Here is a 17,749-nt window from a genome sequence, read left to right as displayed (position 1 = left end):
GACACTAACACAAACAAGGAGACAAAAGGTCATAACTATATATCTCACATTAAAGACCGCAATGTAGGTCATATCATATGTCGTAACTGGCTCAGAATAAAACAAAAAGGGAAAATCATGAATCGAAGATTGGCCCGTAGGCTGGAATCCCTTGGGATTCAAACTCGTATACAATATCTTGAGTCATCTTGGGGTTGCTGATCACAAACACTGCCTCCGCTTCGAATTCCTTCAGTTGCTGACGCACGACAGGAAGCATGTCGACACGGCCGTCACGACTGGTATCGAAGATAATCGGATCTGGGCCCATCTGATGGACGAGATCAATAACATCCTGGCCGTAAGTTTGCAAAGGGTTACGTGTCTGCCAAATGACCTTGATCAAGGGCCGGTTTTTGTCGCCTAGGAATCCGAGACAGGGTCCTATACCGGAGCCCGTGGTCACTATGATAATGCGGTCGAAGACACGTAGACCATATCCGACGCCGCGCATCAGCGACCCGCGCTTCCAGAGGTGGGTTGGCGGTTCACGGATGGTATCGGCTGTCCAGTCCCCTGCTTTTGATACCACGATAGACCAGCTCCTCTTGTGTCCGTGGCCCTTCGCAAATGGCTTCTTGCCACGTGCGTGTCTGGCAACTGGCTTCTGAACATCTGGAATGGGGTCTGGAAATCCGGCAAAACTGTGCCAGTCGCGTAGAGGATGCTTTGAGACTTGAACACCCTTCGCAAACTCGATTGGCTTGAAATCGAAGGATAGTCGTACAGCATGTGAAGACAGTGGCTCGGCCCTTACTGGAACTCTCCGCAATAGTAGCCATGGGTGGGCCACGGCGACGATAGCCGCGATTAACAGCCAAAATGCAGGTAGAGTGACGAGGAAGTGACCAAGGGTTACCTGCTCAGCCTGGCTTGATTCATGAGCGAATATCATGACTAGGGCCACGAAAAGAGCCAGAATCAGCCATGAAGTGAATCGGTGGGTGAGCTCAAAGTAATCATGCATTCTCCTGCGGAATGTGGGGTATGCCACGACTACCATCACGAAAAGCAGCACAAGAATGATGTACGCGACGGCGATCGGCGCTGGTGAGAACTCGGCATCTGTCTCTGTGCTGATGGGAGAATTTGTCCAATACATCTGTGACAACAAGGCAACGAATCCAATATACCACACCAAAGATGCAGTGCCACAGCCACTGTGGACACCACCGTAGTGGGCTGCCTTAGCGCACCTTCGGCGCAGAGACAGGGGCGCAGTTCGAGGAATCGAGCATATCACTCTGTAGATAGCATTGACCATCATTGGGTGTCGAGCGAGACCGCATGCGACCAAGTTTACGGCTGTCGCATTCACGAGTGCCAGAAGCTGCCGATCGGAGATCATCACGTAGAGAAAAACTGCGAGATTTGCGCAAAATACGACAGTGAAGAGCCGTCGATAAACGGTGAATAGGACATATCTGAAGTGCGCAAACCGCTTTCGTCGGGGCTCTGTGGGCTGAGCCTCCAGATCAATCACACCGGGGGACTCGTTGCCATTGGATGAGTCCTCGTTGGGAGAGTCGTTATCAATGACCTTTTCAGGTTCTGGATCAATGGCCAGGTCATCATCTATGATAATGATTTGTTCAGAATTTGGGTCAATGGCCATGTCATTATCTACCCCAATGCCCTGTTCGGAATCAGGAACAATGGCCTTGTCATGATCTACGACAATGGCCTTGGCCGGGGGTGTCGGCATGCATAGATCGTTCTTTTCAGGGTCCGCCATAGCTAGAAGTAAAAAGACGGATGAGGAAGAAGGAAGAAAAATAAATTGGATACGGCAGCAGAGTGTTTTATTGCAATTTTATTTTTCCCGTGTGGAAGACTAAACGACGCCTTACACATTTTAGTGCATAGAGGATTTCCCTATGAAAGTCACCCACGGAATCCTACAGTTCCCGGCTATAGAACTAAAGTAATGGATCCATGAAAAGGCTCCATGGTGTGGAGATAGCCTATGTTGTACAGACATATGGAGTACAAAGTACGGAGTAATAGGTCAATAGTGGCTTGCCTTGCTTGACTCGATGGGAACGTGGACGGGCCAGCCCAAGACCCACATTTTACCCCTTAGTGCAGCTGCTTCGAAGGCTTTTTTTCCATTTAGGGTTGTTTTGAAATTCGACCAAATTCGGAGTTACCTCGGTGATGTAACTGGACAGACGCCGACCTTGGTAGATCTCAACACCACCCGGACACCGAAAGCTCATATATTAGTACATAATAGTGGTGGGGTTTTTCCTTCTCGCTGAAATGAAACCTAAAATTGAGATCTGTGGAACTAGGGAAATCAAAATGAACATGTAAAGGATCGGGATGCGTGGTGGAACCCATAAAAGTTACATAGTCGACAAGCGGGGTTTATCGCTTTGCTTCACAATCGGCATGCACTGATTCTCCCACCCCTGCTGAAACAAGGGAGACCGTGCAGCAAACACAGGTTTGTTAACAGGGCAACGTGTCCTCCGTACTCCGTACGGAGTCCACGTTCCTTGCTATCATTCCCATTCGGGTGTGAGAGTGAGAGTAAGAGTGCAGAGCAGAGGTCTCCACCCTAACCCGCTCCACAGACTTCCAAAAACACGGTGTTTCTGTTGATCAACATGATCGAGAAGTGTCGATCCAGTTCCCGATGTGTTGGGACTGTGGACTGTCATTTAGTGGAGCTATGGACGAAGCTGAAGTTGTTCACGCTTGGTCCCCCTCACTACATTGAAATAGCGTCTCTCACCCCAGCTATTGCATATTGCATGATTCTGCAATGTGAACAGCGGGGCTATCCGCCATGCAATATGCGAGGTTGCTCCAAAGATAAACGGTCGGATTATCCCCCTTGGCATGTGAGTTGATGACGGGGCTGGACTCGGACCCACTCGCGGCACGGGCTCTCAGGACGGCAAGTCTTGGCATTTTCGAATATTTCGTACATTTCGTATTGAAAACACTGTATTGTAAATAAAAAACACATATACTGTATATTTGAACTATTGAACTATTGAAACATTGAACCAGCCAAAATTGAGAAAAACGCTAAAAAGCAAGAAACATGACGGTGGAAATGGTTACCCTTAACCTAAACCACACTCAGTATGGATCATCGGACAGTTCCTCAGCTCTCTTCAGCTCGGCACTGAGACAAATGAACTGGTAGCGGCAATTTTCCTTGCTAACGCCTTGGTCGGTTGCGAGCCAAGAAATTCGAAAGAGGACAGTTCTGCTCCCAGTTCGCGAGAGACCCAGTTTTGGACGGCTGTAGCTTTCAGGGAATCAACTAGAGGCCAGTATTAGTCAAATGCAAGATCACCGTGGGGAAATATTACGCAGGAAAAAAAAAACGTACCACCTAACGCAGACAATGGGAGATCGGAGTCGATAGCATCAGCGGTTGTAGCCATTGCATCTGCTAGATATTCACTCAGAGCGTTGAGGACAATCTCAGTCGCAGCATCGATAGAATCGGACTCCTTAAGTAAGGTGCTGGTCTGAATAGAATCCTCGGTATTCTCAACAGCGAGACAAAGCCGGTGATCAAACTTTCGATCGAGAACCCAGCCCGTAGACCCATTGCTGCGAGACAGGGAGTCAGTCATGCCAGCAATAATCTGAGACGGAAGAGAAAGTTTGCTGTTGATGATCACTCGAAGCAAGGTCTGGAGCTCGTGGGTCATGATTTCTGTGCCTTCAAGATGTTTGTATCGCCGTCGGCGTTGCTCTTGATCTTCGGAAATGTCACTGAGTCCACTGGCATCTGGTACGAGGCCAATATTAATAGAATGACCTGCAAGACCATGACCGCGTCGCCATTCCATGAGAGCATCAATGAAACCATTGCCCGCAGAATAGTTAGCCTGTCCCATATTACCAATGACACTGGCCACGGAAGATAATGCGACAAAGAAAGTCAAGCCTTCCTTTTCTGAAAACAGATGGTGCAAATTCAGCGTTCCACGGATCTTGGACTGTGTGGATTGGGCCCAATCATCAAAAGTCATGTTCTCGAACATTGCGTCCTGGAAATAAAGGAATTAGATAGCGTTCACAGAAAAAATAGAAAAACAGAAAAAGAAATGAGGGTAACTTACCCTCAGAACGGTTGTACACTGGATCACGCCTGCGACAGTCCAGCCTTTGCTGCGAATCTTGTATGACAGGTGGTCAATGTCTCCCTGTTGGGAGATATCACAGCGTAGTACATCTATGCTACACCCGCGATCGCGAAGGAGATCAAGGGCTAGCTGTTGAGTAGTCTGTGTCCCGCCAGATCTTCCAAGGAAAACCAAATGGCGGGCCCCAGACTGCACTAAGGTATCAGCAAGCGCAAGGCCTAGATTACCCAATCCTCCTGCTAGAATATAGGTGCCTTCTACTGGCAAGCCAGTAAGATCTGGCAGTGGGAGTACAATGGGAACCTTTCCAGGAGCCTGGAGGTCCAAAATAGCTCGGGTGTTGGTCGCTTTGCAGTGTTTCAAAGCTCCCTGGAGATCAGAAACAGGGAACATGGAATAAGATTCCACGCGATCCAACATCCGATGCTGCTTCATGAAGTCAATCACATGTCGAACTGAAGCATGCAAGTTACCGGGCTTCTCTGAGAATGTTTTCTGCAGTCGCGGCGAAGAGAATGTGCAACCACTGTCGATGAAGCTCTCCGGAAGAGCACTCAACTTCATCTCGCTAGACAGATTAATGTACTGTCCCCCTTGGACTAGACAACTAGCAGCATTTCGACCCGGATACCCGCCAAGGAGGCAAATGCTGGCATCAACTCCACATCCATTCGTCAGCCTGGACACGCTATTTTCCAGGCTACCGTGAACACCTAGAATTCGATCCGCCAATGCCGGGTAGCGAGAGCGAAGGCTCTTGGTGGTATCTGAAGAATCCGTTGCCACGATGACTTGCATGTTCATGGCAAGGGCATAGTCTATCATGGCCAGGAGAGTTTGACTGATATGCCCAACCAAAAGCACCGAGGAACTTGAGCTGAGGCGACCGACTTGGGTGAGAATTTGATAAGCGTTGAGGTACGCGAGAGGGGTTGATATCGCCTTTGTTGGGTCGGTGTTTGCAGGAATTCTGATAGTGTCACTTTCCGAGACACGCATTGTTGTCAAGAGTCCCGAGTTCGCTGATGCCAGCGTTAACACTTTATCGCCAACAGCGGAGTCGTGTACACCAGATCCGATACGAGTTACTTTTCCAACAATCTCGAACATTGGAAGAGCTGTCTCTGGTGTCTTCCCGTGATTCCCGTTCAAATCAAAGATTGTGGCCATTTCAACCTTGATCTCGGTGTGGTCTGGCCGAAGTTGGTCTTCGACGAGTTGTTGTTCCTCCCAGCGTGCGTTGTCTGCGTCCTGGAATTTCAACTCAAGGGGCCTTGGATCAAGTGTTAGATCTGATAGTACGGGCCTAGGGCCGTTCACAAGAGTGTGCATGGCCTCATCCACCGCTGGGGTTTCAAGGACTCGTGGAACTAGGAGCCGACCGTTTGCCAGACGATACTCCAAATCTGGCCGGCGGGAATTTTCCTGTGTCGTGAGCTGCATGACTTGGAGAATGCCACAGGCCAGTCCAAACTTGTCTTCCAAATCTTCCACGTCCACCAATAGGTGCGGGATGGTAGTGTTCCACTGCTCATTGCGTAGTGTTCGCAAAAGGCCGCCTGTGGCACCGGATCCAACGTTGTCAACAGCCCCTTGGCCCCAGGAAGGGGACACCCAAAGAACATATTGAACTCGGATTAGCTCTTGTAGACGTTCCATGTCGTTTTCTGTCCAGCCGGATACCCAAGGATTTGCCAAGTCAAGCAACGAAATCACAGTCTTCCCTGCTAGTGTAGCCACGTGATCCAATCCAATAGGCATCAGGCGAACGTTGTGGGTGGCAAAGATCTTCTCGAGATGCTCAAAAACGGGGAAAGAGTTGGAATTGTCTGCTGGGCTCAAGACATAGATTTCAGAGTCTGTTGTCCATGAGACTGGCGTGCGGCGCGCGATAATAAACTTGCGATCTTCCGTCGTGCTGTGAATTTCGAGTCCGTCAAATTGCTGCAACTTCTCCGCTGCTGAGTTCAGGTCGGTATCTGACACGCGAATTGCTGCCAAACCTCCGTGTTCAAGGATGGTGGGCAGACACGACAGAATACCTTGAGTGATTTTGTCCTCCCACACCCTAGACTCATCGATCACGACCAAATCATATTTATCCTGAGCGAGCGAGGAAGATGGAAGTTCGTCGAGCGTAGCGAGGGGAATCAGGTGAGTGCCTGGGAGGGTGTCCTCTGCAGGAGTGGCGCCTTCCACCTGATTATCGGGGCCGCATGAAGCGATAGAGACCTTTACTAGACAAGGTCGCTTTCCGGCGCTTGGGATCAACTCTTGGAGATTCTCGATCCAAGAGGCCGATGACTGCGATGTAGTAATCAGTGCCTTAGCATCCCCGTTTGTATGGCACAGTCTCTTGATCCAGTCTGTCAGTTGGAGACTACTAGCTTGCACGGCCATCTTCTTGTTTCCATCATGGATTTGGCTTGTGACAAGGGGCGACTCTAAATGCTCCTCCCAAACAATCGAGGAATATCGGCTCTCCGAGGATGCTTCCTCTTGCTTTTGAGAATTAGGGTTGAAGGGAAGGCGACCGAGATGAACACCTTCAAATGTGATCCAGGGCTGTGACCACGATGGGTCCGACGCGATACAGTGGGATCGCGATTTTCCGTCTCGCCACTTGGTCTCTGTGTGAACAACAAATGGCTCACCTGCCTGGGGTTGGAACGCATTGGAGATGTAGATATTGTCCACTCCGATAGGGATATTGGCGTCGTTGCTGGATAGTGCATCAGAGCAAGACAAAAGGGCAGACTGGAAGAGGCAATCGAGAGTTGTCGGATGGATGAAACTAGATGACTCTTTTTCGAAGGGCATGGATTGTTTTGTGTCTGTGACCACCCCGGATAGCCAGAGACGAGGCTCTGAATCGCAGAAGGAAACACCGGTGATTGTCTGGAAGGCTGGTCCTACGGTGAGTCCTCCTGTTTGAGACAACCATTCACGTGCTTGCCTAACATCGGCAATTTGTGCGACTGTTTGGGTATTCTTGATGCGCTCCAATGCTACCTCCCAGTTTGAGTTATGCTCATCATCATCTCGGTTCTCGTATCGCGTAATGAATGCACCTTTCGCGTGTTGAACCCAGGAACCCCCGGAGGGAAGCGAGAAAATTCCGAATTGATACCAACCCGGCATTCCTGGATGAGGCGAGACCTGGAGGAGAGTTTCCAAGCCTCGTTCTTCGTCCGGAATAACCACTCCTCGCATGAAATGAAGGTCTTGGAACTCTATCCCTTTAATATTTGCCTGGCCATCGGCAAGTTGCCGCGCTGCCTCGGTAGCCATCACTAACATGCCCGCGGCTGGGAATACAATCGATCCCGCGACAACATGATCAGCCATCCATGGATTCTCCGAGAGTCGCAGGAAATTTCTCCATCGTGGCTCCAAAGCGTTTTGATAATCCACGGCAGCTCCCAGAATATCATGACGGGGATGTTTGCGTTGTCTCAGTTGCGCCGTCTCTACCGGCTCATGCCAGAAGGACGTTTGGTGATTCCAAGGATAAGAAGGCAAATCAGCAATCATTGTTGGGCTTGTCGTATCAACACTGCTATTGACCGCAGCAAGGTCTACTGTATGTCCTGTGCTCCAAAGAGACCCAGCAACTTCCAATGATGTTCGCAAAGCATGCTGGTTCCGTGAAACCAGTGAATGGTAAGGCAATGATGCCATATTTGCATTGACGGTCTTCAGAATTTGATTGACGGGTCCTTTCAAAACAGCGTGTGGGCCGATCTCAACAAAAGCAGTCCATTTGATTGGAACCGGCCGTCGGCGAGACTTGATAGACTCGCTCAGGTTTGCAAGCTGTGACACTGCGGCAGTAAACTCAACTGAGCTGACCATGTTACGCACCCAGTATGCTCCACCAAGCTCGGCGGGATGGACACGCTCTTTTGTGACCGATGAAAGCATGGGGATTGAGCCACTGTAGCGATCTTCTGGCTTGATGCAATTGATGGCATTACCAACAACTTCAACGAGATCCTCCATGTGAGGCGAATGATAAGCTGTATCAATGCGCAACTTCCGGGCAAAGTGACCGTCCTGTTGTAATCTTGCTTCAAGCTGGTCAATGAAGTCCACATCACCCGAAAGGGTTGTACTGGAAGGACTATTGACGCAGGCAACTACAACTGAACGTGGGGGAAGCTCTTCGAGGTACTTCTGTGCATCGGATGCGGAAATACCAGTAGCAAGCATACCCCCTCGTCTGTCGCTCTGGGCGATCTGCTGGGAAAAGAAACCACGAAACCATGCGACTCGCAAGGCATCTTCGTGGGAGAGATAGCCAGCAGCATATCCAGCGGCTATATGTTACAAATAAGTCAGCGATTATTCACCATGGTGTATCTATTTTAATAGGGAAGAATGGAGGATGTTCATACCAATTTCACCGCTAGAGTGACCAACAACTGCGTTGGGATAAACTGACCAACTAGCCAAAAGATCAACCAATGCAATCTGCAAGGCGCAGGTGATAGGCTGGCTGCGATCGGGTCTGTTAATTTGACTGTCTTTTGCCTCTGCCTTGGTCTCCTCTGCTATATCAAAGGGACATCCTAGGGCCGAAAGGATGTCTTGCGATCGTGCTATGCTTTCCCTGAAAGTGGAAATCCTGAAAAGCTCCCGGCCCATTCCAGCCCACTGACCACCCTGACCAGTGAACACAAAGGCAAGTCTTGTTTGAGCTTTGCGGCTAGCTCGAGAAAATTTAGGAAGTCCCTTCTCTAAAATGCTCTGTAGCTGGTCTTGTGAGTTAGCAACCGCGAAGCTGCGGAAGCCTAACTGCGATCGGCGTGTCAGCATTGTGTGGGCTAGGTCTTTGAGTGGGATCTCCTGCTCGGCCATTTTTTGACGCTGAAGGAATGCGCTCCAATTTTGGCCGGTTCGTTCGATACCTGCTTGGTCAAATGTGGAAAACACCACCACGTGAGGGGCCGGCTCCCTGTCTGCAGCATTGCCCTGGAAGGCTTCTTTAGTGCTTTCAAGAACCAAGTGAGCATTTGATCCACCGAATCCAAATGAGTTGATACTAGCCCGCTGTGGGAGATGTTCCGGCCAAGGTATCGTTTTGTCGCTCAGGCGTAAACGCCAATCTTCAAGCCGGATCTTGGGGTTAATGTTTTTGAACCCGGCATTTGGCACCAATGTGCCCTTTTCTAAACACAGAATGACTTTGATCAAGCTCGCCACCCCTGCGGCTCCTTCGGTGTGACCAAAATTTGTCTTCACTGAGCCTACGTATATCGGCTCATCAGTTGGTGTTCGTGCCTGACCCAAAGTCATTCCCACAGCAGACAGCTCTATGGGATCCTATTCAGCATCAAGTTAATAAACCTAGTGCTCAAATGGGAATCAATAGAGCGTTTTTGCTTACCCCAACTGGAGTTCCGGTTCCATGGGCTTCAAAGTAAGAAGTGTCCCTCATTGAGATACCATGGCGTTCGTAAACCGAACGAATCAAGTTCGCTTGAGACGTTGGACTGGGCAGGGTGATCCCTGGAGTACGACCATCCTGATTAATTCCTGTGCCGCGGATGATGGCTCGAATATTATCTCCATCGGCCAATGCGGCGCTGAGGGGTTTCAAAAGCACAGCACCGATGCCCTCTCCCCGGCCATATCCATTTGCAGACTCATCAAATGAATGACTTATTCCATCTGCACTCATCATGTGCATATAGGAGAGTCTTTGTGTGAAATTAGGATGCAAGATGAGACTAGCTCCAGTTACCAGGGCCTGCCACAAGCATGTTTAGCCTGTGCCATAAAAAAGATATACAGGTTGCACTCACCATTCCACATTCGCCAGATCGCAAGGATTGGGCTGCTAGATGGACCGCAGTCAAACTGGAGGAGCAGGCAGTGTCCATCATGATACTCGGGCCTTGGAGATCAAAGAACCACGACAGACGATTAGCCAACATAGTCCTTCCGTTGCCCGTAGCTGAGTTGTGGGGCATATCATAGATATCTCTTGTCGACAATAGCTCATAATCATTGGTCATTGAGCCGGAGTACACTGCTGTGTTACTCCCTGGAAGTGTGTCTATTGGTATACCGCCTATTCCGCACATTTTAGCTGGACTGGTTTTCCATCAGCTTTTTGGACCTCGATTGTCTTACTGTTTTCGAAGGTTTCATATGCGACTTCAAGCAACAAACGCTGTGCTGGGTCCATGCCCGCGGCCTCCTTGGCTGTGATAGAGAAAAAAGGAGCATCAAATCGTGATGGATCTTCCTCCAAGAAAAATCCACTATCATGATTGATCTTATCCCATGACCTTGATGTTAGAATAATACGCCAACTTCTAATCGGGGTATTCATACCGCTCCTTTGCGATCATGGCTTGGGTGATGCCAGGCCGAAGCTTCATATCGGCTCGTGGGAACCGCCCCATGTCCAGTACGTCCATCGCATAGCATCTGCCAAAAGTTCTCAACAGATGTCGCTCCTCCAGAGAAGCGACACCCCATTCCAATCACTGCAATTCCCTCCATATCTGGAGGACCAGAAGTTGTCGTTGGTCGGCCAGGCATCTTGTGGGTATGGAATGGTTGAGGACAGGTTTGGATAAGATCACGGAGCAGGGACACTGTGGGGTATTATACTCAATGCGGTGCATTCCAAGTTCGGCAAGTCCCCGTCCTGATTGCAGACCACCAAACTGGCTATAAAATCCTGGACACTAGTGCCATTAACGCGTAAAGTGTCGCATATTCACATGCACATTTTACTCGCTATCCAAGCGGAGAAAATGCAGTGGAGACCGGGACTAAGTGGAAAGCGCTATGGATGATGTACTTTGTACATCAATTTACATCCTTTGGCACTTGACTTACTGAAACCCTGCTTCCCTAGAAACTCCTACTCTACAACTTAGATACAAACGTCTGGAATATGGATCTGGCTAATGCAGTTGGATCTCAAATCCCGTATTCGTGCAGGTCCGATGCCAGGCTCAGTTTCACCATTTGCTCTAGTTTCCGTCTACTTGGATGCCCCTGACGTGGAGAATACAAAAATGGTGGCAAGTGGAGATTGCCTATTCCATCGATCAACGAACTGGATCGTCAATGCCTCAAGATGGACCTGCCGTACATGTGGATTGTACTGTGACACCTGGTTACCAGTATCGGTAACTGTATTTCAAGATTTGCTAATCTTCCATATTCCATTGACCCGCATGGTGTGCTCCACTATAAATTAGCACTAAGCCAATGTCCATAATCGAGGATCCCCTATTAGGATTTCTTTGGGCTTTTTCTTTTCTCATGAAGGGGATTCGTATCCCGCAGTGGAGAAACCACTTTCCCATTCCTCGCCCCCTATTTAAGACAAGCTCCACCTTTCGGACTTTTCGGATACTTGCGTTTCCCTTACTCCGTACTCCGTACCTTGTACATGGATGTATTTTGGAGAATATCAATCTTACGGGGCTATCTGAAGGCTAACTCTTCAACCGTTTTTCATGGTGTTACAATCTCGCATCAGGGATACTCGGCTGTGGTAACTGAGGGATTATTGCTGGCATCGCCTGGGCTAGTGGATCTCAATTGCACGATCTTCTTTTTGTATGTTGTAGTAATTGACTTTATTGAAGCTACTAACAACTCCTTGCCCCTCCCCTCCACGCAGATCACTTACAATAGTACTCCATATAACTATGGAGCACATTTTACCTCCATCCTGATGATCTCAGAAGCTATGTGCAGTACCCCGTGGTCCACGCTAGCTAGCTAGATTATCGCGCGGTAAAAAAAAAGGAAGAAAAAAAACAAGATTTGTCAAAGCTCTTCAATAGTTCGATCTCGTTCGCTCGCGCAGTACTTCCAAGCCACATAACGGAGAATTCCCGGAGTGCGATAATATCCATCCCTTTCAGAACCCCTAATTTGCCATTCAAAAGAGTTATCTGAAGACATTCGAGCCATACTCCACCTCTGTCGCACACTTTATTTACCCCTGTGTCGTGAGATCTGTTGAGAATGACTACCCAAAGCGCGATTATCGTCCAAGAAGTTGGCCGCGCGACGCTAGCAGAAGGTGTCCCGCTCCCCGAGTTGCCTGATAATTACATTCTTGTCAAAACAAAAGCTGGTATTTCCTCCTTGTGCTCTTCTTCACTCCTGTGATTCGTGAACAAGCTGGGCTAACACTTTACGAAGTCGCTTTGAATCCAACGGACTGGCGTCATATTGATTTTGTACCCTGTACCGGGGCTACCGTGGGCTGTGACTATTCGGGAATAGTAGAAGCCGTGGGGCCGCGCGTGAAAAAGGCGTTCAAAAAAGGCGATCGAGTTGCTGGATTTGTACACGGTAGCAATGCCGTTCGCCACAATGGCGGCGCATTTGCTCAGTATGTGATTGCGAAGGGCGACCTCCAAATATTGATACCCGAGTCCATGAGCTTTGAGGCGGCAGCCACCTTTGGTGTTGGTTTGACAACTGTTGGTCAAAATCTTTACCAGAGCATGGAATTGCCTTTTCCCGGTGACCAGGAGGGTGAATCAGACGACACAAATATCCTAATCTATGGAGGCGCGACGGCTACCGGAACCCTTGCGATTCAACTGGCAAAATTATCGGGACTGCGTGTGGTCACAACATGCTCCGAAGCCAACCGTAGCTTCATGCTTGAGCTTGGGGCCGACGCAGTTTTTGATTACCACGATCAACTAGTGGGCGAACAGATCCGAGAGGATACTGATGATGCCCTCGAATTTGTCCTTGATACAATATCTACGCCCCAGTCGGCTGCCATCTGCAGTGCGGCCATCTCGTCAGCGGGCGGTTCCTACAATGCTCTGCTGGATGTGCCATCCGCCAGAGATGACGTTGATTCACATGTCTCGATGGCGTATGATGTCCTAGGAGAGCCTTACCGCATGGGTACGAACGAGGTATCTCCTGATAGCACTAACTTTGAATTCGGAATCAAATGGTGGGAATTGGCGCAGAAGCTACTTGAGGAGCGCCGCATCCATCCTCATCCATATCAGGTGAAGCCAGGCGGCTTGGCTGGAGCGTTGGCCGGTCTCCAGATATTACGGGAAGGTAAAGTCCGAGCCTCCAAGCTAGTCTACCGGGTCGATGAATCTGAGTAAAAAGTTCAAAAACAAACAAACAAACAAGAACTCCTTGACTTTTGACTTTCTATCGAGTTTCAATAAGGCGTTTGATCTTCTATGAGGACAGCATAACTAACTGACTGTATGTATAACATGTATGAGTACCCCATCGTTAATTCCCGAATGAGATGAAGGAACCATTGCGGTATTAGACAGATGAAGGGATACTACATATTTAAGTGACTGACATGTCCACCAATAAATTTGCCTTTGGCAGGGCCACATTTTACACTAGCTGCTGTTGTGTTTACGTTAGCATCTATAATTAATAGCCTTATTGGGAAGCAAGATGGTGTGCTGAGGGCCCTATCTTAAGTACTAGAATATTGGGAAGGATACTCCAATTAACTAGCAGAAAAAAAAGAAAGGCTTCCAAAATAGGTACCTCGGAATATATTGTAAGGTTGAGTTTCCGAACATTTGAAATTGACAAGGCACGAATAAAAGAACCACCATATCACAATCTAGTGGGCCAGTATGTGCGACTATGATAGCTTAACCATCTTGGAACCTACATAACGAGAATAATAGCCTCCAACCAACGTTCTCCATAGCAAGCTGTGCTCTCTTGATGAGCATCAAATCACCTAAATCTCTTAAGGTACAATGTTGATGGGAAGTCAGGAGAAGAGAGAGAGAGAGAGAGATTGTATTGGTAACTGCTTCTAACAGCTAAGGGAGAAGGGGGAAAGAAAAAGAGGGAGATGAGACTACAGTCCTGTCGGTCAGGTGATACCCTGTCACACAGGGTCAGGTGACACCGCCACAACATGTGCCTAGTCCTGCATCCAACCCTCCAAAATCTCATCCATCATTTCACCTTTAAGCAAGCTCTCATATACCATGCTCACCAAGCTTCCGATACTCTTTTTGCCCTCTGTGGGAAGGCCCTTCTGAGCGTTATACAAAGGATCGTCTCGGAGCCCACAGTTCATAGGGATGTTTAGCTTCGAGCGCACCCAGGTATATATTTGTGCAGTTCCCCTACCAAGCTGCGTGGTCACTTCCTCAGGAGAAATAGTCGGGCCGGGATAAAACATTTCCTCCGCTGTGCTGGACACAAAGCTCTCAAATTTGTTCTTAAACGCGATGATAGTGGACACTGAACAATCAGGGTTGTGAGTGGCCACGAATACGTTCACTGATGACATAACAGCATCGACAACAGATAAGACACGGTCTTTCCAAGTATTGGAGTTTGCGCGATACCAACTAGACCGGACAATGGGCAGGAGTGACGCGCATAGTGTCTCAATCTGCGAACACTCCAATCCGAGTCCATACAAGGCTCCGCTTGAAGTGAAGTCCTCCATCTTGGTGCGAAGTGTTGAAAGGAATCGATTGTGGTTTGCCCTGATTTCGACACCTTGACATGATACATATATATGACAGGCACTCATATGTGCTAGCAGATCTGCAGCCTCCATAGTGCGTCGAGCTGAAATCAGTGCAAGAGAGTTGATACCCTGATTGTGCATCTCAGCTGACATAACGTGGGCAGAGACGGGGTGTGCCAGGGCAGCCAACTCAGACATGTACGCTGACATGTTAATGTCGATTCCCTTCATGGTGAAGTTCTCTGATTCGGTAGCATTAAGGTTGGCCTCGAGTCCATTATTTGTCGCAGGGTTGATCATCTCAGTAACCTGAGACCAAAGCATTCGTCCTATCATCTGAATGGCCAAACGAGCCTTATCCATAGCTGACGTGACGGCAGCCGCTTGGAAATTTCCACCAGAGTACACTCTTCCAATAGAACCATCGTCTTGTTTGCTGGTGTCCACCAGAGGGTTATCTGATGTGGAGTTGAGCTCCACTTCGAGCTGATGCTGCGCTAGAAGAAGGTCCTCGATATACGGTCCAATCCATTGAGGGGCTGTTCTTGTCGAATACCGATCTTGACAGAGCCCATCGCCAGATGCCTGCTGCGACTCCAAACCAACAACAAACTTGGAGCCCCTCAAGAAGCGCTGGATATTGCTTGCCACCTCAATTTGCCCGGCGTGAGGTCGAGTCGCGTGAATAAAGGGATGAGCCCACTCTACATTTCCAGCCAAGCATTCCGAAGCGAATGCCGTCAGCATTTGAGACAACAATGCAAGCTGCTGTGCATCATACAATGCCAGGCTTGCTACTGCCACAGAAGGAGCAGTCCCATTAATAAGCCCAAGTCCCTCCTTCGGGCCGAGTCCGGTCGGGGAGAGCCCGCTCATTTTCAAGGCCTCAGAGGATGGCACAACTATGGCTTGTGCGCCCTTACCCACCTGGACAAAAACATCTGGATTGCCCATAATTGCTCCAGCGATGTAAGCCATGGGCATAAGATCACCCGACGCAGAAATGGTGCCCCTAAGTGGAATTAGGGGAGTAATGCCGTTGTGCAGCAGGTCAAGCAGGCTTTTGAGCACGCACTTGCGGATAGCACTATGACCCCTGAGATTTTGATTTGCTCTGGCCACGATGGCGGCTCGAACCCAGGCAAGAGGCATGACGTGGGATGGTTCCCGCTCCGAGTTGCTGGCTGGGTCCTTGTCAGCGGCAGTGATGATTCCACTTTGGATAAATTGCAGAAGATGGGTCTGCAGGTCGATAAGTTCGTTGGTTCTTGTATCAGCACTGCCGCCGAAACCAGTGTTGACGCCGTAGATGACACATTTCTGAGAGATGACATCGGCTATAGTGTCGACGGAGATCTCAAGCCGTTTGGAAAGCAGCTCGTCCGTGCTGATGGTGGGCTCGACGCCATGACGGGCGACGGCCACGATGGAAGCAATGTCGAGGTTATTGCCGTTAAGCTCAAGGTTTTGTTTCCTGTTCCTCAAATCATGCGCGTGTCCCAAAAGTTGGAGTGTTGCGCTCATATGAGCCGATCCGTCGTGCCTCGTCAAGGTCATAATAAGGTAGAGGCAGCAAGTTATATAATCTCTCAATTCCAGGTGTGGCTTTATTGTCTGCTCGGTTACCAAGGACTTAAATGATTACACAAAGCTTCGATTGAGTAACGAAAAAGAGTGAAAAGGGAAATATATCAATATAAGTAGTGTATTCACTGTCTATTTTGTACTTATCAGATATAGAATTATTAAAAGTGGAAACCGGATATGCAAGGCCCTGGTCCCGTCAGCTTCCTCCCGAGTGAAGATCTCTCCGTTGTGAATCTGTGTTACATTAGTATAAACTGTACTAGTCTCACTTTATTTGAACTTTAAGAAGGTAGGTACTCAGCTGATCGGCACTATAGGCGACGAGGCCACCACGGACTTTAGTCCTATTGGCTATCACTGTCGGCAAAAGAGAATCCATATGAAAATAACTCCCTCCCATTTAATAGCTGAGGACCCCAGTTCCAAAGGGCCAAGGCCCCTGGAGTGAGCTCTAGTTCTAAGGTGGAGCTATAATCGCTTAGGAAGCTCCCTATTTCCGCAGCCCCTGGGCGGCTACCTTAGGCCCTGAATGAAAAGCAGTAAATAAAGGTTGGTGAATACGACAAAACTCCTGCGTGGTTAATCTGAACATCCTGAACTCCTAGTTGGTTACTCAGCTGGAACATGTACATGGAAAATTTAAACCAGCATAAATACTAACCTGCAGAGTATGCAGATAGATCTCAATCCTGATTAATTAAGTTTCCTAATTTAGCTGAACGGGGAGCATGCCTTGTTGATCAGGACCCACTAACCAAGATCTATCAGACTCAAAAGGGCCCACTGGGCCCTGATGAAGATCACAACACTGCAAATGTAGTATCAAGTCAGTGTTATATTCAATATCTAAATATGCAAGAAATAATAATGTTGATTACTCCTTCAGGTCTGATCAACAAATTCCAGGTCGTGCTCAGTTGGAACCGATTTCAGATGAGCAGGCTTTTAGAATCTTGAAAATGAGACCAGGAACATTTGGTGGGGCGACGTAAGGGGTAAAAAAGAAATATACTAACTAGTTAGTGAGCAAGTAACTAACTAACTAGTACTTGGTTCTTAAGATCCTAGATCTCAATCCTCACGTGGATATGAAATGATGTAAATGCACAGATTCCCAGAAAACTGCATCCAAGAGCTTACCCTTCATTCAACTAGCTAGTACTTATGGAATCCAATGAGAGGGCCAGTATACGGCTTTCCACTCACGCTTTGCGACCGACGCACAGTAGACTACGCATCTCAGGCCACTGCGATGGATATTCCAAGTTGTTCCTCGTGATTACGTCAACGAAAATATACTTTGTGATGAGAAGCATGTAATCGCCTTCATATAACTAGATTCCCACGCTAGCGATGTAGAATAAGTAACATTTGTTGTGGATAACAATAAATATATCGTGCAGTCTTTCCAAACTGTTCTTTACTGTAGTTCTAGACCGAATTTTTGACCGCTCTATATAATGTATTGTATAACACAAATAAAGCTACATATATGTAGTATTCCCATCATCATTTTCATCACTTT

General features: G+C 48.4%; 4 protein-coding genes across 4 annotated transcripts; 1 reads left to right on the top strand and 3 right to left on the bottom strand.

The window, feature by feature from the left end:
* Positions 1–115: 115 nt before the first annotated feature.
* N7516_008391 (uncharacterized protein) lies at positions 116–1,774 on the bottom strand (the record flags this gene model as incomplete). The annotated part of the gene is made up of 1 exon (XM_057221110.1): positions 116–1,774. One exon carries the CDS (start codon positions 1,772–1,774, stop codon positions 116–118), a length of 1,659 nt encoding a protein of 552 aa, XP_057071382.1.
* Positions 1,775–3,167: 1,393 nt separating this feature from the next.
* Positions 3,168–10,706, bottom strand: N7516_008390 (type I polyketide synthase; the record flags this gene model as incomplete). The annotated part of the gene is made up of 8 exons (XM_057221109.1): positions 3,168–3,319; positions 3,389–4,058; positions 4,131–8,473; positions 8,552–9,479; positions 9,544–9,906; positions 9,962–10,230; positions 10,293–10,437; positions 10,497–10,706. 8 exons carry the CDS (start codon positions 10,704–10,706, stop codon positions 3,168–3,170), a joined length of 7,080 nt encoding a protein of 2,359 aa, XP_057071381.1.
* A 1,449-nt stretch (positions 10,707–12,155) lies between these two features.
* Positions 12,156–13,276, top strand: N7516_008389 (zinc-binding alcohol dehydrogenase family protein; the record flags this gene model as incomplete). Its single annotated transcript, XM_057221108.1, has 2 exons — positions 12,156–12,267; positions 12,336–13,276. 2 exons carry the CDS (start codon positions 12,156–12,158, stop codon positions 13,274–13,276), a joined length of 1,053 nt encoding a protein of 350 aa, XP_057071380.1.
* An 800-nt stretch (positions 13,277–14,076) lies between these two features.
* Positions 14,077–16,194, bottom strand: N7516_008388 (aromatic amino acid ammonia-lyase; the record flags this gene model as incomplete). The annotated part of the gene is made up of 1 exon (XM_057221107.1): positions 14,077–16,194. The coding sequence occupies one exon, from the start codon at positions 16,192–16,194 to the stop codon at positions 14,077–14,079; it is 2,118 nt and encodes a 705-aa protein (XP_057071379.1).
* Between the last annotated feature and the right edge of the window lie 1,555 nt (positions 16,195–17,749).

This window comes from Penicillium verrucosum (assembly GCF_028828655.1).
Source record: "Penicillium verrucosum strain IBT 35672 chromosome Unknown utg000003l_segment0_segment0, whole genome shotgun sequence".
In the NCBI taxonomy this organism is placed as follows: Eukaryota; Fungi; Ascomycota; class Eurotiomycetes; order Eurotiales; family Aspergillaceae; genus Penicillium; species Penicillium verrucosum.
The sequence above is the reverse complement of the archived record's forward strand: the minus strand, read 5'-3'. Positions and strand labels throughout refer to the sequence as shown.